This window comes from Lepidochelys kempii, chromosome 4 (genome assembly GCF_965140285.1).
Source record: "Lepidochelys kempii isolate rLepKem1 chromosome 4, rLepKem1.hap1, whole genome shotgun sequence".
Classification (NCBI taxonomy): Eukaryota; Metazoa; Chordata; order Testudines; family Cheloniidae; genus Lepidochelys; species Lepidochelys kempii.
The window spans coordinates 119205591-119229413 of NC_136383.1; the positions used below are offsets into that span (position 1 = coordinate 119205591).

The 23823-nt window shown below is 41.4% G+C and overlaps 1 protein-coding gene across 3 annotated transcripts in view; it reads left to right on the top strand.

The window, feature by feature from the left end:
• The window catches only part of SH3TC1 (SH3 domain and tetratricopeptide repeats 1), a 51157-nt gene that overhangs the window by 20920 nt on the left and 6414 nt on the right, over positions 1 to 23823 (top strand). For all 3 annotated transcript variants that reach the window (XM_073342616.2, XM_073342617.2, XM_073342619.2), the window contains 10 exons: positions 115 to 220; positions 1995 to 2153; positions 2932 to 3109; positions 5053 to 5126; positions 8217 to 8412; positions 9496 to 9629; positions 13272 to 13313; positions 14976 to 16667; positions 18337 to 18517; positions 22542 to 22692. In XM_073342616.2, the coding sequence (XP_073198717.2) occupies positions 115 to 220; positions 1995 to 2153; positions 2932 to 3109; positions 5053 to 5126; positions 8217 to 8412; positions 9496 to 9629; positions 13272 to 13313; positions 14976 to 16667; positions 18337 to 18517; positions 22542 to 22692 (2913 nt within the window). The remainder of the gene's footprint in view (positions 1 to 114; positions 221 to 1994; positions 2154 to 2931; positions 3110 to 5052; positions 5127 to 8216; positions 8413 to 9495; positions 9630 to 13271; positions 13314 to 14975; positions 16668 to 18336; positions 18518 to 22541; positions 22693 to 23823) is intronic.

Below are 23823 nucleotides of genomic sequence, written 5' to 3' on the forward strand. Positions count from 1 at the left end.
TTGTGGATGTGTTTATAGAAACATTTTTCTTGAATTTAATTATTAATATAACTTAATGAATCTATTATTACCTGTAAGAGTATAATGAAATAATGTGTTTGTTTGCTTTGTTAGGAGCTGTCTGCCAGATTGTTGTCTATTCACAGTGACCAAGATCTTATAGTGGTGACATTTAAAACATTTGAAGAAATATGGAAGTTTTTAACCTACTATTCCCTTGGTAAAGCAATTTCATCTGCAGGACTGTTCAATATTTTTGTTGTATTTTTATTGTAGACATAACTTTTTGATTAGCTGGAAACAATTGTTGAAAGGGATTAGCAAGATAAAAGCACTGGTTCTTAATGTATAATTTTGATTGTTTTAAAGCAATACTATCTATCTGCCCCCTCATCTGAGCACCTCAGTCTTTTATATTTTCACAACACCCTTTGAGGTAGGGAAGTACGATTATCCTCATTTTGCAGATGAGGAACAGATAAATGAAATGACTTACCCAAGAGATCTGTGGCAGAACCAGGAATTAAACCCAGGTATCCCATGGCCCAAACTAGAACCCTAAACACTGGACCAAGCCTCCATCTTCCTAATACTGTCTTTCCCAAGGAGAATTAATTATCCTATTAACAGTGGCATCTTAAAGAAAAATTCATTCTTGTCACATAGATAGTATGATTCTAGGGATGATATTCTAGTTCACATGCATGCATAATTATTCAGCTATCTTCCAAAGCAGATATTCTAATATAGGCCTTGCATGTTCTAAACTCTGTAAAATGGTATCATCTCTATGTCCTATTGCACTGAGTGAGAGTTTTAAGATGTAAGGCATACAAGATTCAGAATACAGAAATGATTAGCTATTTGTGTCTGCCAGATTAATCTCTGAGAACACCATGGAGAGTTTTATATAGGAAATTAAGGGCAATTTTTCAAACATGTCCATGTTTTTTCATTGCCTACATTTTTGGGTGCTCAACTTCAGTGATTTAGAACCAAACTTTTAAGAGATGTTGACCACCGCCAAATCCGGCTTAAAGGTGTTAGGCACCGCTGGAATCAGGCTCTAGCTATCTCAAATTTTGACCCTTGAAAATATGGGCCTTAGGCCTGATTCTGAGAGTTGCTGAACACAGGTTGCTTCCATTGACTTTAACTGGAGTTTTGGGAGCTCAGCACCTCTTAGGTGTCTGAAGTTGAGCATCCAATATTGGAGGACAATTTTGACAGTTTGGGACTAAGTAAGTGGTGAGAGAATCCTGCAGGGAAGTATGTCAGAGATGGAAAATCCCATGATGTTTTCCATCTAGAGAACTTCATTTGTAGACATATAATTTTGCTCAGTTTATTCATGATCCTGATGCCAATGTTTTTGCTCTTGAGTCTTGAATTCCACGCAGTTAGGGATGAAAAATGTTAGGAAGAAGTAGGGAACTGATGACAGGACTTGTTGCAGTGGTAGTAAAAGTCTAGTAAGATGAAGAAAGACAAGAGGAGTAGGCACTGCTGGCTAATGGGCTGGCAAGACCTTTGTGAACAGCACGTATCATGAGGCACTGAGCAGCTGATTATGCAAAATACTCTTTGATTAGAACTCTGACATTTCCCCCATCAATATCTGGGCTTCATGGCCTTTTCTTAAATGCATCCCTTACATATTTGCTGCTATTTGCAAATTGCTATTTGTTGGCAGTAGAAATAAATGAAAATCTTAAAATTCACTGCTACTCCTACTGGGCCAGATACTCCGATGAATAAATCAGCATCGATCCATTCATGTCTCTTATGTGTATATCCTTGAGTCTGTCATAGATTCCTCTCGATGTCAATGAGAGTTGTGCATGTGCATTTTGCCAATACTGCAATCCAACAGCAGTTGGACATTGTATTTTAAGCAATAATTTGGATTGTCTGACTGGTAACCACCATTTATTGCCTTTTGGAGAAGTCTCTGTGTTAATTTAATTAAAGAGGCCACCTTAATTTTTTACTAGGTTTTATAAATCACTGCATGGAGAATTTGTTGCTAGATCAGTCTTTCTGGCTCTGTTCCCAAGAAGAGAATGAGGATAAACAAGAAGAAGCTGGAATTGAAGTCGATATAAATGAAGAGTCTCTAAATTTGATGTACAGAGGTCTCTTAATACAGGAAGGTAAGGAAGATTGTATTTGTAAAAGGATAACTATATAGAAACAAGTATAGTCCCCACTGCCCCTTAAAGATTTTGGTTTTGAAAATGTAAGAGTGAAAAGTTGGGGTTTAATCTATTTCCAGTTAAATCAATGGAAGCCTTTCCACTAATTTCACTGGGTTTGAATCAGACACTAACTGCGTCAGAATGTAGACAGAAAGAGAGTTGGAACAAAAACCATAGTATTGTACAAAGTTAGAAGAATCTTGAATCTTTTTAGAAGCATTGGCAGTAAATGGCATAAATAGCTGCAGATCATTTTTTAAAATGTTTTTCTTCTACAAGCCCAGTAAACAAACCTACCTAGGAACGTTAAAAACTTCCAGACTTTAAAAATATGCAGTGACCCAAATTCTGCAACCCTTATTCACACGAGTACTTTCATTGACACCAATGAGTTAGCAAGGACTGCAAAATCACTTCCTGGGGCACTATATCACCAAGTGTGTCTTAAGTCCTTTGATACCTTCTAATGTTACAATTTAAAAGACTTCTACAGTTACTAGTAGTTGTTGACTCTGCTCCACATTTTGCACTATAAATGTCATTTTAGTTTGCATTAAATTCACTCTAATAAAAGTTTAGAATTTAAAAATGTGTTAAAATAGTGATTAAAAATAGTCTTCTGAATTAATATCAATTAAAATGATCATTCTAGATGCTTGTGTTAAAAGCCACATGTGACATTAAAACAATTCAATCTCTGTAAAATATGAAATATATTTTATTTCTTTTTAAGGAACTTTCTTTGTATTATGTCCTGACAACCTCGTAAGAGAGACAACTGCTGCAGACATGGCAGTGAAAGTTTATCAAGAGAACAGAAGAGTTACTGAAGACATCTCTGGTGGATCACTGGGTGAAGACCTGACCACAGTGTCTAAAGCTGCTGCAGAGACTTTGATTCCTTTTCATCAGTAGGCACCTGACTTCAATTTCCTATTTCATATGTATAAGAATGTGTATTTATATACAGACAACTTTAAACTGACAGCATTTTGTAGCTGGCTTTGGAGGGCTCCCTCCTTTATTCAGGAGGTCTACAGATCTCTCACTCATTTCCTTCTTAAGTTCCATACCAAGTCAGATAAATAAGTGCTGATGCCATAGTGCAGTATTAAGGGAGATGGTTTACTATCTTTTGTATTAGATATTAAACCAATGTCCCTTCTTCCTGACTCTGGTGGCTATCCACTTGGATGTTTAAGGATGCAATGGAAATGACCTAGGTTTTGAAAAGCTCTATAGTGGTGTCAAAGATTTTCACTTTCAAAATCCAAAACATGGAAAAAATAGTTTTCACTTACGTCATCTTAGTGGGGAAGGATTGCTGGCCTCTTACATCACTCCAGCTTCTTTGGCAGGTGGCAGTCAAGCTCCTTTTTGCAGTCTCCTTTGGGATCAGCCCAGGGTCACTAATCCCTAAATCCAGGTGAGTGGGATCAGCCTTGGTGCCTAATTTGTGCCAGTGCTGAGCTGTAGCACCTCTAGATTTGGCAATTTATAGCCCTGGCACCTCTGGGCTTGCTGCATCAGTTATGAATGTAAAAAAATTGCTCGAGCCCCGGCACCTCTTTCATTACAAATTAAGCCCTGATCAGCAGAGAACCACTCTAGTGGTGCTGCTGGCCCATAGAAATCTGAGTCTGAAGCAGAGCCCATAAGTTAGTGTCTGTGGTTACTAAGAGATCCCAGGAAATATACCTGAGCCCTAGAAGAAAAGCAGAAATTCTGTGTTTTGTTTTTCCTACTGGCTGAAGGAGCACGCTTAAAATACAGCGGCTTAATCTAGAAAAACAAGTCCAATTAAATCAAAATGGCTTCTGCTGACCCTCCTGAGTGAATGGGTTAGCTGAACCAATCAGCAAAGCAAACCAAATACCATTTCACTTCATTCATATAACCCATCCCAGCTGATACTCACAATATGAAATGTATTAGTAAAAGATACTTGAAACTTTCACAGATAATCGAGCCTATCTTTTCCTTTGACAAAAAAGGGCTTATTATTATTACCATTACTAATTTGCCATGGACTAGGCTGCATTGTGCTAGGCTCTGTACAAACACAGAACAAAACAACAGTCCCTGCCCCTCAAGGCTAGAGAGTTTTACATGAACCACAGCATTTTTACTAGGAGTCCGGTGGCACCTTAAAGACTAACAGATTTATTTGGGCATAAGCTTTCGTGGGTAAAACACCCATGCATCTGAAGAAGTGGTGTTTTACCCACGGAAGCTTATACTCCTTGTTTTTGTGGATACAGACTAACACGGCTACCTCCTGATACTTGACAGCATTTTTACTAAAGCTCTGCAAACTTTAAATCAGGGAAATGCATAAAGTGTTAAATTTCATGTTGAATGTCTTATCACAGCTCTATTATATGACTAAATTAGTCAGTTATTGCTGCTTTGTTAACTTGCCATATTGAATAATTTAATTCTGTGGTCATCAATACCTTTTTGAGGTGGAGCTGGCAAGCAAATATGCACCAAAACAAAATTTCAACCAAGAATTAGGAAAAAATAGTGAAAAATGTTATGATTCCCCCCTGCCCCCTGTTCCCTTTCTTCTTCCAGCTAGCTGTACCTGTAAAGAGTGTTCAACAATTACATGGTTTGCATAATCAAGAAATGGACAGGATATCATTCCATTATATTTCCAGTCTCCTTCAGATTCTATGGTGCTCAGTTACCACACTGATAAATGTCATATATGTATTTAAAGTGGACAAGCAGAAGCACTGAAATCAATAAAAGTTTGAAGAAATAGGAGTTTAGAATATCCCTGCCTCTATTAAAACCTTCTGGAGGTGTTTCAGATACTTATTCCAGTGTCCTTTTTTCCTTCCTCTAGATGGTTTCTTAAAGTATACTCTGATCCTGTTCATTTTGCTAGCAAAATGGAGTCTAAATGCAGCAAGCAAATAGGTAAGAAACTCCATCTAAACTTTTGCATCTAATTTTATAGATATTTAAACGGCATTATATAAATTCCCAGAGCTAGATTTTACAGGGTTTGGTAATGTTTGCACCTTCTCATTTAGCTGTACTAGAATAGCAAAATTGCCATAGCAATTATGGTGCTGTAATATAGGATGGCTGGCATAAATTTCTGCCTACAACTAGATTTAAGCATAGCATATCTACTGAGTGTCTTTCATCCAGAGGTGCTTTACAGGCAATAGCCATGTGTCTAATTAATGTCTAGCAATATGATGTCTAGCATGTGTCTAAACTCTGAAGGTCTATTTTCTTGACTTTTCAATTTTATTTTATTGTTTTGCTCATAAATATTCATTCATACTTCAAGGCACATATATCAAGTAGATATGTAATATATTCCAGTCAAAAGAAATACATTAATAAACTATTCCATAGGTCTGACATTTAAAGTTCGTAAAGAAAAGAAGGAAAATTGGAAATTGAAAGCATTTACATATAATGAACACATGTTCACACACACGGTTCACATATATTTTTGTCTGAAACAGCCACAGCAGCCCATGTACCAGATGATCAGTTATTTTCTGACTATGGTTTATTTTGTTTTCCATTCTTTGACTTATTCCAATCATTATACTTCTAGACTAACATAAAGTCATAGATCTATTTAACAGGTACACCGTGCATGTATTCACATTTATTTACTATAGAACAAATCCTGCTACCCTTAGCTAAAGTATCAGTATCCCCAAAAGACCTGTTTCAGAGTGGTAGCTGTGTTAGTCTGTATCAGCAGAAAGAACGAGGAGGACTTGTGGCACCTTAGAGACTAACCTATTTATTTGAGCATAAGTTTTCGTAGGCTAAAGCCCACTTCATTAGATGCATGTAGTGGAAAATACAGTAGGAAGATACATATATATATATATACAGAGAAGATGAAAAAATGGGGTTTGCCATACCAGCTCTAACGAGACCAGTCGATTAAGGTGGGCTATTATCAGCAGGAGAAAAAAACTTGTGTGTTGATAATTAGGATGGCCCGTTTCAAACAGTTGACAAGAAGGTGTGAGTAACAGTAGGGGGGAACATTAGCATGGGGAAATAGTTTTTAGTTAGTGTAATGACTCATTCACTCCCAGTCCTTATTCAAGCCTAATTTAATAGTGTCCAGTTTGCAGTTTAATTCCAGTTCTGCCTTTTTTCATTGGAGTCGGTTTTTGAAGTTTTTTTGTTGAATAATTGCGATTTTTAGGTCTGTAATTGAGCGTCCAGGGAGGTTGAAGTGTTCTCCAACTGGTTTTTGAATGTTCTAATTCTTGACGTCTGATTTGTGTCCATTTATGCTTTTGTGTAGAGGCTGTCCGGTTTGGCCAATGTACATGGCAGAGGGACATAGCTGGCACATGTTGGTAGATGTGCTGGTGAACAAGCCTCTGATAGTGTGGCTGATGTGATTAGGCCCTATGATGGTGTCCCCTGAATAGATATGTGGATAGAGTTGGCAATGGTCTTTGCTACAAAGATAGGTTCCTGGGTTAGTGTGTTTGTTATGTGGTGTGTGGTTGCTGGTGAGTATTTGCTCAGTGATTTCAGCTCTTAGTCAGTTCAGTTCTTTGGTGACTTCAGCTTGTAGTAGGGGAGCCTCAGTGCTGGTGCACTATTAGCCCAAAGTGAGCTCAGCAGCCTGTAACTAAACTTCTAATGAAATCAAAATTAGCTCTGATATTCCACAGTGGAGAGAGGAGGAAGTGCAATTAGCATGTAAGGCCCTCACCAAGGGGCCATGCCACCAAGTATTAATACTTGTCCACAGCCTCTCTCCATTCACAGAGTTTTGGAACCCATGACCCTTGCCTAGAGAGTACTACTTAGTTGATGGTGAGTCCCTCCATTATAACAAAAGGCCAAGTACAGTTCCAAGCACAGTTCCCATAATCAGGGTAATAACAATTTATTCTTCCTGCCCCAATAACAGAGACACTGGGGATCCCACAGCAGCCAAAGTGACCACTTGGGCAGCTATAGCCTCATTCTAGGCGGGGTAGGTGTGCCTATGCAAATGAGATCGGCCCCTGAAGTTCTTTTCCACAACTTGCCACACCTCACCACCAGATGTCAGGGTGGAGCTCATCCTGACACTGCTTACATAGGTAAAATCTGAGAATAATAAGAGCACTCACTTGTAATTACTGGATTGATTGGAAGAAAGCAGAAAAGACTTAATTTTAATGTTTGTTTTTGAAATTTGAAATCTTAAAAAAATGTCAATCAGCTCACGAGCTTTTCAAAAAATGGAGGAAAGAGGGGATTGAATTTTTTAACATCTTTCTAGCTTTTTTTTAAAAAAAAACAATTTTTTGATGTATTAGTTACCACCAGAGCCAATTAGCATCCCTCAGACATGTTTTGGTCAGGGCAGCGTCCAGAAGAACCAATCACTGTTCCAGCCGAAGCAGGAATAAAGGTGATGGGGTGCTTTAACCAAATTTTCCCTAAGAAAACAGCAATCCAAAACACCAAATGCAGCTGTGGTGCATTTAACTCTAAGTAACACACATTTATGATGTTAGATGCATCCCTTTAACAGTGGGCATTGCCGATGTGGGGATATTTAGATTGCAGTCCCATCTCCATTCTTGTTTGGACCATACCAGCTCCTGCTTCCACAGGGTTTACTTATGGGGATTTTCTTTCTATCAAACTCACAAGTGGGTATTGCAAAATCTATTCGCCTCTTCTTTTTTTTTTCTAGTCTGTTACAAAAGTAGGTAAATGACCATTATGTTCATCTTTAAAGCAAGTGGAATTTTGAATACATTTTAAATACTGTTTTATATGGGTTGAAGGACTGTGAGATAGATTTGATGCCTTTATACAATACTGTAGTGCTCTAGAAAGCAATTGCTTGCTTCAAAGCATCAAAAAGTAATAAATCTCTCCTCACCATGAGTGCAATTCACAACAATGTCTTTGGCCATAATATTCTCCCTCGTTATGCTGAGTCACCATGATGTTAAATGCTTATGTAGTCATATTTTCAAATTAATGTATCTCCAAAACCTTATTATGCAGCTACGGGATCTTCTGAAGCAGTGATTAGTTATGCAAGTGCTGTGCCTGAAGAGATTAGCTTCCAGAGTGGAGACAAAATTGAAATCATTGGCTACTTCATAGAATGTCTGGAGTGGTTTGTTGGAAGACATATGTTGACGGGACAAATTGGTTTTGTAAAGACCAGCCACGTTAAACCTGACACCTCTGGAACTGAGTAAGTACTATGCATTATATTTTAACCAATGCATTTAAAGGGGCACAGTCAAAATTTTTTTTTAAAGTCTTTTAATATACCTTTTGTTTGTAAAACTCTTACATCTCTTTATGGAGAGAGTTTCCATTGTGTGACATGGAACAAAGAAAACTGTAGCATAAGCTGCTTCTCCTCCATTAGTAACCCAGATCCAAATGTGAGCAGTTCCTGTTGTCCCAGAAGGCACATCGTACCCACTTGATTCAGTCTATTTTTTTCTTGCCTTGGGTCTTTCATTTCAATAGTCTCCATACTCTGTGACCTCCAGTGATCCATATTAGACAGAGGCACCCAAGGATCACACTGGTACCCTCAGGCCACTGGCAGGTTAACTCCTAACTTTCCTAGGATAGATTGCAAACATTTCTATTCTGAGGTGTATGCAGTCTGTGGGCACTGCAGGCTGTATCATCTTGAACTGAGTGGAGCTCATTGATTCAAACATATGGAGGGTTTGCACATGGAAACAGTATGCTTATAAAACTTGCAGGTGCAATTTTTGAGGCCCATTTGAAAATTTGGCCCTAAAGATTATTGGAAAAGGAATATTGTGATACATGCAATCTTAGCACAGTGAATGACTGTTGTAATAAAATGCTACCATGATACACGAATATTGATAAAACTTCCTTTGATGTGCTTGAAAAAGGATTACCAGCATGCACAATTGGCATTATCAATATACATTTGTATGCACAGTTACCATTATCAATTTTGAACACACCACAATTGATTCTATGATAATGCAAAGATTTTCACCATTTCCTGTAACAAGCACAAAGTATAATAAACCCGTGCGTGGTTTGTTAGCAGGGTTTAAACCTTGGATCTTCAGCTCTGCAGCTGAGACCTATGACACTTGAACTAAAAGAGTTAGTCATTTAGCTGGAAGCAGTAGTAGGCTGATATCCTCTAGTGGGCAAGCTAATAAAGAGGGACAAAGTGCATATTATGTTCGTGTGCTGCATAATCCAAATATACTAATAACGCAAAGGAATAAGAAATATGATAGCTGTTATTCAAACTTACTATTCCCTTTTGTAGACAACAAAATCTGGATTTTCTTGATAAGGAAGAGAAATCTTTTTTCGCAAAAGAAAGAAATGTTGTGGAAGAGGATGTGGTGCATTTATTGAAGCAGACGTCAAATACAGAAGTTTGCACTGTGTATAGAGTAGGTAAGGATAGGTTCTATTCTTTGAGGGATGGATTCTCTCCTCCAGATGCATGCATAGTTCCCATTACTCCTCAGTTATTTTTGATTTCTTTCTGTATCTCAATGAGACGTTTTCCCCATTTATAGGCATTTTGAATGTTATTGGCAGGTGCATTTATATCACAGAAATTGCATGTGGAAAGTCCTTTTAGATCATCTACACGAATCTCCTGCTGACAAAAGACTGTCACTGCAGGGTATTCACCCAGACTTTTTTGTCCACTTTTGAATGACTCAAACAATGTGGCTCCAACATGCCTCCAAGAAACTTTTTCACAGTTGAATAGATCTTGCAGCTTTAAAATGTTACAGGTTGCTGCATTATAAAAGATGCAATGCATACAGCCAAATACTGTATTGTATTGTTCTCAGTTAAGGTTGAATACTAATGTAAACACACACCTTTATGCTTGAATGAGATTTCAAAGTGTAGAAAAATAGCTATAATATGTCAGTTCAAAGAAATAACATTCTCTTTCTCATAGCAGTGGCATTTTTGATGTAAAGTTATTATCATTATAAAAGCCCTCTCACTTTTCCATACACAGATAGAAACAATAGGGGGCCATTCTCCTCCCACTTTGCTATGAACAAAAATTGTAGGCCATACTGACAAGATGGGGGACTCTATCCTGGGAAGCAGCGACTTTGGAAAAGATTTGGAGGTGGTGGTGGATAATCGGCTGAACATGAGCTCCTGATGTGATGCGGTGGCCAAAAGGGCTAATGCAGTCCTTAGATACATAAACAGGGGAATCTCAAGTAGTAGTAGAGAGGTTATTTTACCTCTGCATTTGTCACTGGTGCAACCACTACTGGAATACTGTGTCCAGTCCTGAAAGGAAATTGGAGACGCTTCAGAGAAAAGCCATGAGAACACATCTTATAGTGTGTTTGGGAAGGGGAGGCTTGTTGCATCTGAGTCCAGAGGTATTATCAGGTGATGGGAGCCTGTGGAGCTGATGGTAGGGGAACCTGGGCCCTCCCTACTCCACTGGACCCTGTGACTGGCAGGTTGGATATACAGCCTGGGGGCGGACGCCACCAAGTCTGTTCCCTGGGTCACTTCGTACCTCAACCTCTGTCCTTCCAAAGTCAAAACAGGGCCTGTTTATGGACTCATAGGGTGCAGGGGAAGGAGAGGTTCTCCCTGACAATGATCCAGAGGCTTTTCTTAAATGGCGGCCTGCCGTTCCTGGTCTCCATGAAGCCTTCAGCAGTGGGGCCTGGTTTGGGTAGTGTGGTACCTCCTGCAGGAGCTAACAGCATAGGACTGTTTGCTTACTCTGTCCACCTTGACTGAGCTCTGCCTCCAATGTGAGCATGCCCAGCAGGTGTGGCTGGATGGGGCCTTCTAGGCCCAAAACTGCTCATTAACACTTGGTTCCACAGGGTGGGGCTTATACATCCCATCACATAGTGATAGATTCAAGGAGCTCAATATATTTAGCATAACAAAGAGACGTTTAAGGTGTGACTTGATTAGTCTATAAGTACCTAAGTGCATAGGTACCGACTCCATGGGTGCTCCAACCCCAGAGCATCCATGGGGAAAAAAATAGCCGGTGCTCAGTGCCCACCAGTCACAGCTGTTTTTCGGTGCTGCCAAACAGCTGTTTGGTGGCTGGGGAGGGGCTTGGGAAAGGGCGGAGAGAGTGAGTGGAGGCCTCAGGGAGGGGGGTGGAGGAAGGCAGGAAGAGGCGGAGCCAGGGTGGGGCCTTGAAGGAGGGGGCAGAGTGAGGGTCAGGCCTTGAGGGAGGGGGAAGAGTGGGGCTGGGAAGAGGCAGAGTGAGGGCGGAGCTTTGAAGGAGGAGGTGGGGCCTCTGGGTGGGTGGAGCACCCCCGGGAAGAAAAAATACTCAGCACCTAGGCCTAGATGGGGAACAAATATTTAATAAAGGGCTCTTCAATCTAGTAAAATAAGGTATAACACGAGGTTGAAGCTAGATAAATTCAGACTGGAAATACGGCATAAATCTTTAATGCTAAGAGTACATAACCACTGGAACAACTTACTAAGGGTGGTGCTGGATTTTCTATCCCGGGCAAATTTAAAATCAAGATTGGATGTTTTTCTAAACGATATGCGTTCGGAATTTTTCTTGGAAAAGTCCTATGGCTTGTGTTAAACACGAGGTCAGACTAGATGATCACAATGGTCCATTCTGGCCTTGGAATCAGTCTCTTAAACTCAATGCCGCAGCTCTCACTGACTTTCGTGGAAATAGGATTAGGCTCCCATTCCCTAAGAACAGCTTCTTATGGTGTTTTTGAAATTGTCCCTTGCTGTGTTTGTCAAACACAACATTTGTCTAAAGAAAAATATCTCTCCTTGACTTTTACTAGGAGTACCATTTACTGAACATGACAGGATTTGCATGACATAAGAATCTGAAAATAATATCCTATTTAATCTGTGGCTCAGGTCCTCAGCTAGTATAAATCAACATAACTTCACTGAAGTCAGTGGAGCTACGTCAATATACACCAGCTGAAGATCTGACACTGTTGTCATCACAGAGTCCATGACCATGGTATAGAATTACTTACACACCCACACAAAATATTATCGCATTTATGCACACACACACACGCAAAATATTATGGCATTTATGCACAAAAGAATCAGAAGGGATGTACAACAAAGCAAATACTGCAAGTACCAGCATAAAGCCATTAATTAACTCCACATGTCATTCTAAATGCCTTCTAAAACAAAAACGTTTCAAACCTGCTTTAACGTGACTTAGCTCCATGAGTCTATATTTTAGACTTTCTGCCATATCCTTCACACTCTTCGCAGCTTTAGCTGGCATTTAGCATGTGAAGGACAGTGAACTCATTCATTATAATGTGAGTAACTGAATTTTATCCGAAACATCAATAGAAGAATATGCAATCAAACAAATTATCCTACAGCAATTGACATAAGCCAGAACTTGTTAAGGAACGAGATACCATTACCAGTTATGGAGGTTGTCTGCAATTGATTGGAAATCCTTTGTGGAAGATTTGATGGTCTGTTCTACATAATATGACCATTCTTAGCTCTTCTTTAGATGTGCTTTGTTAAACACACACACAGCATTTAAATCTGGATTGTGAATATAGCGCTTAGAAAATCTGTGTTATAATGTGTCAACCCAAAAAAACAGTATGTTATACCATTATGCTGCATTCAAGGGGACAGCTTTATATTTTTATACAGTCCCATCATAGAAACCAAAAATATATTCTAATATTACCACTAGATTATATAGATATTGTGTAATGCAACAGCCACCTACTATAATTCCAGGTCAGTTTTACATGTATAGCTGTACATTGCCATATGCTCAGGAAGAGGTACCATTACTCTTAAATATTACAGGTTGTTGTGCAGAGAATATGAACGACTGTAATAGTGTAGAAGAAGGGAGTCATAAGCATAGGAGTAGCTCACCAGTGAACTAAGCTTTTTGTTAATGTTTACAAGTTTATATAAATGATCCATTCTTTTTAACGTCCATAACGCACCTGAAATACTGTAGGTAGAAAGGCTTAAATAATCCTGCTGGAGAAAAGACAGAGTATAATTACTGGTACTATTTTCGTTTTCTTTCAGACAGATTAGAAGAATTAGAATTTCAGAACCCTCAAGAACAAGGTAAAATGTATAATATATTTTATATTATTTTTGATCATCTTAGGTCTTTGTTTCTGATCCTATTGTGGGAAAAATTAACAGGATTTCACATTTTAAAATCGTTTCTGTTTGGTATGATTCCCCCCCCACCCACCTTCTGTGCCTGTTCACAGAAAGGTTGTGTGGATCCCTATTGTTGTTATATGCTCCTTTTCAGATCTCCGTTTTCCCTTGCCATGCATTCCTGCAGTGAATTTCTCTGGCTAGGAAGGCAGAATGTGTTATGTGACACCCATGAAGTGTTCAGAATCTGCTACAAACACTTTCATGCTCTTAGGGTGTGATCATCTAATGAGCATTTTTCCTGATGATGTTTTGTTGTGTCCTTTAATATTATTATTTGTATTCCTGTCACATCTGAGTCCTACATCTTGGATCAGGGTTCAGTTGTGCAAAGCACTGAACACACATAACAATGAGATGGTCTTTCAAGCTTATATTCTAAATATAAAATGGGAATCCTGCTGGATAGTTTTGGGGATGGAGTTCTGTGGGAGTTCACAGAACTTTCTATATGTGCAGCCCCAATGAACAATTGAGTATCAATAAGAGTTTTTTTTCTAATTGACAAAATCTATGGGCAATTCCTCTCCCCTGTGCTAACCCCAACTACTCTGACCAGGGGACTTCCATATCCCGAGTGGCCTACCAAATCCTCCACATAGGTCCCCTCTCTCCCCATCCCCCGAACCATGCTAGTTCCATTGCTGGAGGGTGGAAGGAAGCAGGATTTGGCTTCTTATTTGCGATTGCACCAAACACAGCACAAATCTGACTCATTCTAGACTCATTTTCCATTAATTGAAAAAGGCTCATCACAGAAGCTATAGGCCTGCTACATCTTTAATCTTCCCAGCATACTCCTATGCTCAGAGAAACAAAGAGAGAACACAATATCATTACAGTTGTTTGGATGGCTTTTGATGAATGGGGTTGGTTGGAAAATTTCTATTAATTTTTTTTAGTTGAAAAATTGGGTTTTCAACTAAATGAAAATTTTTGTAGAGTGTTTTCTTTTCTTGAACATTATATATTTTTGTCAGAAAACAAAAGGCCCAAACTGATTTCATTTTATTTTATTTTGAGAGAGAGTGTTTTTGGCAGTTTCCACCTGAAATTTATTTCAATTTGTGGCAGTTTTCAGCAACCAAAACTTGCGGGGAGGGGGGGAGTTTTTTGGGTTTTTAAAAAAAAGTCAAAATTTTCAATGGGGGAAAACACCCACTTTCCCACTAGCTGTATTTATAACCCTCACACAATTATTCTGTTTCATTGAAGAGTATAAACATTAAACGTCTTCTCAAGGGAAAATGAAAGCTCTGTTTGTTTCAGAGTAACAGCCGTGTTAGTCTGTATTTGCAAAAAGAAAAGGAGTACTTGTGACAACTTAGAGACTAACCAATTTATTTGAGCATAAGCTTTCTAGCTCACGAAAGCTTATGCTCAAATAAATTGGTTAGTCTCTAAGGTGCCACAAGTACTCCAGCTCTATTTGTGTTTCTTTACACCATTGTCTGTCAATTAATTTTGCTTGAATTTCCTGCCCCATAAATCTGTCTATATTCTTGTATTTAGTTGGATCTTGCATTTAGTTGGATCACATAACTTGCTTTTGAATTGCAGAAATGCCACATCCCTCATCTAATACAGACTCCAGTAGAATGAGGGAGATGGTAAAAGAATCCCTTATGAAATGTAAAGATTTCCAGCTCCACTTGAAAGGGACATCTAGTCAAGGAAATGATTTTCCTAGCTCTTCAAATCAGCAGACCTGTGCCTTGGCTGAAGAGCCACGTTTCTGCATACAACAAGATGAAGAAGATCACGGGTCTGGGGTCTTTCAGGCATTATTGTTGTTCTTAAACAGTAAAGAGTATGAGGTGCACTTCAAAAACCTGTACGACTTCTCCTTCCCGTTTCTTAACACCACATTTTATGGCTACACTGGTGAAGAAGAACTGGTTGACTATTTTGGACTGGCAAGGGAGGCAGCAAAGAAAGCAAATCTGCCTTGGGCCCTAACAAGGCTATGCTTTCTCTTGGGTAGACTGTGTGTGAGAAAGCTCAAATTTTCCCAAGCTCGCGTTTATTTTGAAGAAGCCTTAGGAGCTATAAGAGGAGGTTTTAGTGATCTGTATCTTGTAGTTGCTCTTTATACAAATCTAACAGTCATCTACTTGAAACAGAAGAACAAAGGAAAATGTGCTCAGATTTTTGACAAGGTTACTTCCCTGCTTATGGGAATTCCCAACTACATCTGTAGCACTGACATGGAGTCAGACATTCTAAGGTACGCTTTAAAGAGGACAGTACTGAGTCAGAGCAAGCATGCAGAAGCCAGAGCATGCTTCCTCTTGGCAAAACATTACACAAAACTTAAACAGTATGAAGATGCACTACCATTTCTAGAAAGGCTGCAGCTTTTGAATAATGACTTGGATTTACAGAAGAGCTCGCTCTCAGCCGACTGCTATTTTAAACTAGGTGAGTCCTACAATCAAAAATGCTTGCCACACATTGTGCTAAGTTGCATAAAGGTTGCTTCTTCCCAGGGATCCTATACTCTAATGGACTCTTTGAGAAGCATTGATTTAGTCACCAAAAATGCTCCCAAACTCCATAGGCTGAGGAAAGCTGGGCAAATGCTCCCATCCCAAATTGCACCTTATCTCAGACAGGCACTTTCCTCAGCATTTACCAATGAGCAGCAAAAACTATGCAGCACAATTTATCTTAGCTTATCCGAACTCTACAGTCATCACAGACGGTATGGAGAAGCCATTGTTTATATGGAGAAAGTACTGGACTTCAATACTTCTGCCCATGTGGGAGAAACTATTAACCATTTAGTTTCACTTGCTTGGTTATATATTCTTCACAGGCAAAATACTGTCGCTTTGGCCATCCTAAATACCATTGTAGACTCTTCATTGAGTAGTCCTCAGCAGTTAGGTGTTATTTATAATATGACTGCCATTGCTTTGAAGCGAACCAACAACATAAAGCAAGCTGCCGCGAGTTACTACAAGGCTCTGCACGTTTCAGAAGAGGCTGATATGGTACACAACCATGCTGTAGTTCTGGCTAATTTTGGAACTCTCTGCCTGCATTTAGCAGCCAATTGTTTGGCAGAGCACTACTATGTCAAAGCAGTCAAGCTATTCTCTGGACTTCCAAGCTTGGATGGTGGTCACAATTTTACTCAAGTCCTCCTCCAACTGGGACGCTATTATGCTAATGGAACTCATAAGAAAAGAGGACAATTTTATTATGAATGGGCATTATTGGTGGCAATGGAAACAAATCATTTGGAAAGTAAGTACATTTGTTTTTCAAATAAATTTTACTGTACCCTGGGAATTTGGGAATGTTTGCTATCTATATACATTTCAGCTCCTCCTTAAGCAATATTTTTTATTTTTAGTTGATGTGACAGTTATATGAGTGACTCAAAACCCAGAAATCTTGTGTTTACACTGAAAGCATGCATGTGAGAGAGGAGAGGGAGGATGGTCCAGTTGTTAGGCACTAGGCTGACTCAGAAGATATGATTTCAGTTCCCTGCCCTGTCACAGACTTCCTGTGTGACCTTGGAGAAGTCACTTAGCCTCTCTGTGTCTCAGTTTGCCATCTGTGAAATGGGGAGAAAATAGTGGGAAATAGTATTTCCCTATATGGCATATTGAAAACTGTGTTAAAATGCTAAGATATCACTTTAAATCTTAGGAGTTTTCCTAGTCTTGCTTGCAGGCTAGGGGTCTCTGTAGGAAAGCATGCAATCTGTGTCTTTCAGCTATCAGTCTGCAGAGAGCAGCCTCGAGCAAGGTTGGGTGAGTTGTGCCTGACTACCTTATGGAACAGTCTGCTTTCTCTCTCTCTCTCTCTCTGTTTTTTTAGTTCTTGCTTGTTAAAGTTTTGGAAATTAAGAAATAAAGCAATGTTATGTTGCAACCCTCCAGACAAAGTACTATGTGTTTTTATCTAACTTCTCTGTAGGCCATGATCATAATACCCTCCCTCGCAGGGCTGTTGTGAGGATAAAGACGTTAAAGATTGTGTGGAGCTCAGATGCTATGGTAATGAGGATTGTATAAGTACCTTCAATTGATAGGTTGCAAAGTTAGGCATTCAGAAGTTAGGAAATGCCAGAATTAAGGCCTCACAGGTTACTTCAATTCAGGTCCCTTTGTGCATATGCATTATGAGAGGGATAGCTCAGTGGTTTGAGCATTGGCCTGCTAAACCCAGGGTTGTGAGTTCAATCCTTGAGGGGGCCATTTAGGGATCTGGGGCAAAAATTGGGGATTGGTCCTGCTTTGAGCAGGGGGTTGGACTAGATGACCTCCTGAGGTCCCTTCCAACCCTGATATTCTATGATTCTATGAGACCATCTTTAATGATATGATCACATGCTATTTGGCAACGAGAAGTAACTGAGGCAGAGTCCTTGCTCTTTGAATAGTTTTTAGGGCTCTCGGAAATGGTGTAGAAAATGAAAATCTTGACAGAAAGAAACTAGTTCAATAATAAGAGTAAATGAAAAATGCCTGTGTGCCCTGCAGTATCTGGAGTGGAAATGAACTGTGTCGTAAACATGGAGCACATCCATTTTAATTTTAAATTGTAAAAATTAAGGAAAGTTTTCACTTACTTGATCTACCCAGCTACACTGTTGGTCTTTCTGAATGACACTTCATTGATCGGCAGGCAGAAGATGCAGAAAGAACAATGCTTTTAGCACCTTTTATTCCAGACACTAAGCATGAGTCATCTCTAGTCTTCACTAGTTAAGGCAGAGGGGGATGTGGAGGGTACATCTGCCATGGTACAGGGCTATGTTTGAAAAAGATATTATGTATGACAATGTTCCAGCAATTCCGGGTTACAACAACCCGAGTGAGTTCACTTAAGCCTTGTTTCATTTTTGTTTAAACTAAAGATTCATGTTGAGTGTTCATTTCTATTTCCTAATCTGGTTTCCCAGGTCAGCTCCAAGCTGTTCAGTTGCTGTGTCAATTCTACACTACAGTTGTTCCAGATGAAGCTCAGTGTGTCATTTACAATGAATATCAACTATCCTTGGCTCGGAAAATGTCAGACAAAGTTTTGGAGGGGCAAATTTTGGAAACCATCAGTCAGCTGTATCTCTCTTTAGGCACAGAAAGGTGAGGTCCATTTAAACGACTGATTTTTTGTTTTGTTTTGTACTCATGAGAAGATTTAGCTCTGGAGGCTGAAGTCAGCAGGCTGGGTATTGGCAATGGCAGGACAATCTTCTCCCACACTGTTCTGCCTATATACCTTAGCCTGGAATTGCAGAGTCTGCCTTCGCAGACGAGAGTTTAATTGGTGCGGCTTTTCCAATGACCTCCAGGCCAGATTTTCCAATGCTCAGCACTCATCGTTGGGGCCATCCTCAGCAGCCCCCCACAAGCTGAACTCTTCTGAAAATTTGCCGCATTGGTGTCACTGCTGTGACAATGACCGATGTTAACAAAAGTCACCATCACAGTTAATATGTGGAAACCTTTTCCACTAGAAACTGAACTGAGACTCTCTTGAATGGCTGCATATCCCCACGGTTATCTATCCTTCTGTTATAATACTCTTCCTGTCTGTGGTTTTACATGTATACTGCGGACACCTGCAAAGTTCCGTATTGCCAGTCAGAAGTGATTCAAATATTTTTTGGATGCAGCTATGCTTGGTGCTTCTTTGTTCAGAGTACATCACCCTGAGTGTTGACCACAGGACATCAGGATCAAACTTCTCACTTTATTGTCTGCATTAGTGATTCTGGTGCTCCAGTTACCTGAAACTTGAAATCAGATGCCACTGATAGAGTGGGTTATTACACTTCCTGGGTTTGTATCAGGCTTGCATCCCCAGTGAAATGAGTGTAATATTACAAGCCTAATTGTGAGAGGACATCTAGAAAAACTATTTTATTTAGGGGCAAATCCTGTCCCCTTCTCTGTGGCTGTTGATGGCCTTTGAGCAGCAGAACCAGCATAGTTCCACTGCGCAAGTGTGGGAGGCTGGATCCAAGTGAGTCATGCAGCCCTGGCAAAGGATAGTCCTCTTACACATATATCCCCTAGGTAGTAACACAGAGGAGCCAGGAGAGAGGTGAGTGTGGGCAAGCCAGGGGCTGAGCTAAGGATCTGCCTATGTGAGGAGCCTTCCATTCCCTCACTGGGGGAGAAGCCATGTAAGTGCTCCACATCAGTCACTGGGAAAAAATAACCACTGCAGAGTGTCTACATGGCTGCGCTGTGGCCTGTGGAGACTAATTCCTTTCCCTACCTCCCTCTTTATCTCCACAGCACCTGGCCAGCTGTATTTGGTCCTGAGTTATATGTGAAGGGTCCACATAATAAAACCACAGCAAAACATAGTGCAATTAGCTGTCTGTACCAAGGAAAGCCTCAATTCCTAGAAGGCATGGCTGGTCAGAACTGACATGAATAGATAAAATATGTGGACACTTGTATAGTGCCAGGTTTTGGCCACTGCCATCTAGCTTTCATTTCCAGGAGCTTCACATTCTTCTCCTGGGGGCAATCTGTGCCAAAAAATTAAAAATTCTGTGCACAATATTTTAAAATTCTGCAAATTTTATTTATTAAAATAACACTACATAATCACACCAGTTTCAATTATTGTGGTAATTTATTTCAAAATATCAGCAAGTATGTCTGTAACAATATGGACATAAACAACAAATTTCCCCAGGAATAGAGAGTTAAAGAAACCCCTATGACATCCCAGTTCCTGTTTCTCTGCTGTTCCTCCCCCCCCCCCCACCCCGAGCCCAGGGATCCAGAGGGAGAAACAGCCTGATGCTCAGTCCCAGGCTTGCATGGAGTTTCCTAAGTACTGCCCTGTCCTTTCCTCAGGGCATGCTAGGGACTGCAGCTGCTAGGAATCCTCTAACTCAGTGGTTTTCAAACTTTTTTTCTGGTGACCCAGTTGAAGAAAATTGTTGATGCCTGTGACAAAACGGAGCTGGAGATGAGGGGTTTGGAGTGTGGGAGGGGCTCAGGGATGGGACAGAGGGTTGGGATGCAGGGGTGAGGGCTGTGGGGTGTGGCCGGGAATGAGGGGTTCATGGTGAGGGAGGGGGTTCTGGGCTGGGGCAGGGGGGTGGGGAGTGGGAGGGGGTCAGGGCTCTGGGCTGGGGATGAGGGGTTTGGGGTACAGGAGGGGCTCCGGGTTTGGGGGGGCTCAGGGCTGGGGCAGGGGATTGCGATACAGGTTTACCTCGGGCGGCTCCTAGTCAACAGCGCAGCAGGGGTGCTAAGGCAGGCTTCCTGCCTGTCCTGGCACCGTGGACCACACTGTGTCTGGAAGTGGCCAGCAGCAGGTCTGGCTCCTAGGCGGAGGTGTGCAAGCAGCTCCGTGTGGCTCTCGCCCACAGACACCGCCCCCCCGCTCCCATTGGCCGTTTCCCAGCCAATGGGAGTGTGGAGCCAGTGCTCGGGGTGGGGGCAGCATGTGGAGCCCTGTGGCCCCCCCGCCTAGGAGCTGGACCTGCTGCTGGCCGCTTCTGGGGTGCAGTGCGGTGTCAGAACAGGTGAGAACTAGCTTGCCTTAGCCAGGCAGCACCACCGACGGGACTTTCAACGGCCCAGTTGGTAGTCCTGACCAGAGCTGCTGCAACCCAGTGCCTTCCATTCCGCAACCCAGTACTGGGTCGCGACCCACAGTTTGAAAACCACTGATCTAGCTCCCTCTCCTTCCCCCCAGCCGAGTCCAGTGGCCCCTCATGGTGGCTAACAGCATTGCAGCCCATTTCTGTGGGAGGAAGGAAATTCTGTGCACACAATGTTAATTTCTGCAAAATTCTGCATTGTGTAGTGGCGCTGAATTCCCCCAGGAGTAATATTCATTTGGCTTAACTAAAGAAAAAACAAAGGAGCTGACTGCAAGAGTCTATCTACAGCTATAATAATTAAAAGTGTTTTACCCAGGGGCTCGGAGGAAGAGGTAGGCTGTGCACATGTCACTTGCTGAGCAATTGTTCAGTGATTTTGAGATCTGTGCTGGATGCATTGTCTGGATGTTTCTTCCCCTCCATTTTGATTCCTCTGATTAGGATTATTTCATCTCAGATTAAGTGGAGGTCATTTATTTGAGACTCTAGAATGCTTTAAACCAAGCTTGGTCAAGAAGGTTTTTCATAGGATTGGAGCCCTATGCAGTTTATGGCATGTCTTTATACTCCTTGAAAAGACATTTGATTAGCAGGGTATGTATTGTTAAAGCATTGCTAATATTTGGGATCCTCTTTGCGGTTTGAATAGTTTGTGTTAAGGATTCATTGTAATACCATGTAGTTCTTAATGTATTATTTGATATGCTTATGCTGTGTGTTCAGGGGAAAGGATATATTGGGAATGAATGTGGTCAGGATGACTGGATGACTGCTTCTGTAATTTGAGCATATTCTCATGCGACTTCCTGAGAAAGATCACTTACACATCTAGTGAAAAGTGTTACGTTGATATTTATGAGCACAAATGATCAGAATCTAGGTTATACTTCTCATCAGAAAGACATCTCTTTCAAGAGCAGTGTCCTAGCACTGACTCCAAGGGAAGAGTGCCATCTACTGAGTTAGTAACATCAGCTTAAGAAGCACCTGGGTTTTCTTCAGAGGTCTTTCACACAGGTACTGATCAGGCCTAACCTTGCTTAGATTACAGCTCAAGGTGATATAGTGAGAACAGGTTTATTTTTTGTGACTTAATGCGCCATCTGGAAAGAAAATAACTTGTTTATGCACCATAATGCTCTATGACAAGGATTGTAGAAACTAACCATCATGACAGCAGATTCAGGGCCTGGGAGAGGTTATTTCAATCTGTCTCTGATACTGCTCATGAGAAAGGACATATCTGGAAGAAACTATCCTAAAATATTACTTTATTACACTGGGAATTTAACAAAGCAAAGAGATGAAGGAATCAAACAAAACCAAACTGGAAGAGGTGAAAAATGTGAGAAGCTGGTTATTTACCAGAAACATCTGGGAAATATTATCCAATTATACCATAAAAAGAAGACATTTTGAAATCTGACAGAAAATAGTTAACCTACTTTTTATTACACAAGGAAGATATGCATCACAAAGTTATACATATGCACTCAGTTATTAGGATTTACTTTCTTTCTACTTTTTCCTAGGGCTTACAGATCAGCTCTGGAATATACCAAAAGAAGCCTTGGAATATTTATAGATCTTCAGAAGAAAGAGAAAGAGGCATATGCTTGGCTTCAGGCAGGAAAGATCTATTACATTCTGAGGCAGAATGAGCTAGTGGATCTTTATATTCAGGTATGCTGAATTTTATCTAGGCTTTAAAATAACTGTACCTCTGTGAAAATATGATGAATGAGATACAGATGGGATTATTATGGGTGATGTAGCAAAAAAGAAACTGTCTGTAATATAATGAGTCAAAAGAGCTCTTGTTTTGAATTGATTATGTGGGCTGCTTTGTTAAAGGTCTATCACAGAGGTGGACAAATTATGGCCCGCGGGCCACATCGGCCCACGGGACCCTCCTGCCCGGCCCCTGAGCTCCTGGCCCGGGAGGCTAGCCCCCGGCCCCTCCCCGGCTGTTTCCCTTCCCCTGCAGCCTCAGCTCACTCTGCCGCTGGTGCAACGCTCTGGGCAGCAGGGCTGCGAGCTCCTGGGGCAGTGCAGCTGCACAGCCCAGCCTGACCCGGTGCTCTGTGCTGCGCGGTGGTGTGGCTGGCTCCAGCCGGGGGCGGGGCTGTAGCAACACCAGCCACCGGTGCTCCAGGCAGCGCGGTAAGGGGGCAGGGAGCGGAGGGGTTGGATAGAGGGCAGGGGAGTTCGGGGTAGTAGGTGTGGATAGGGTGCAGGGCAGTCAGAGGGTGGGGAACAGGGGGGTTGAATGGAGGCAGGGGTCCCTGGGGATCAGTCAGGAAGGAGGCGGGGGTTGGATGGGGCGGCAGGGGGCAGTCGGGGTAGGGGTTCTGGGGGCAGTCAGGGGACAGGGAGAAGGGGTGGTTGGAGGGGGCAGGGGTCAGTCAAGAATGAGATGGGGGGTTGGATGAGGCGGTGGGGGGCAGTCAGGGGCGGGGGTTGCAGGGAGGGTCAGGGGACAGGGAGCGGAGGGGGGTGGATGGGGCAGGGGTCCCGGGGGGCCATCAGGGAACAGGGGTGGTTGGATGGGCCAAGAGTCCGGGGGGGGGGGGGCTGGGACATGCCCCCCTCCCCTAACTGGCCCTCCATACAATTTCTGAAACCCGTTGCGGCCCTCAGGCCAAAAAATTTGCCCGCCCCGGTCTATCAGCATGTCTATGCAAAATTCTGTTTTAGATTTGCTGTTTGGCTATGAAACATCATTTGGGGAATGACTTCTCTGCTCATAAGAACATAAGAATAATCACGCTGGGTCACACCATAGTCCATCTAGCCCAGTATCCTGTCTTCAGA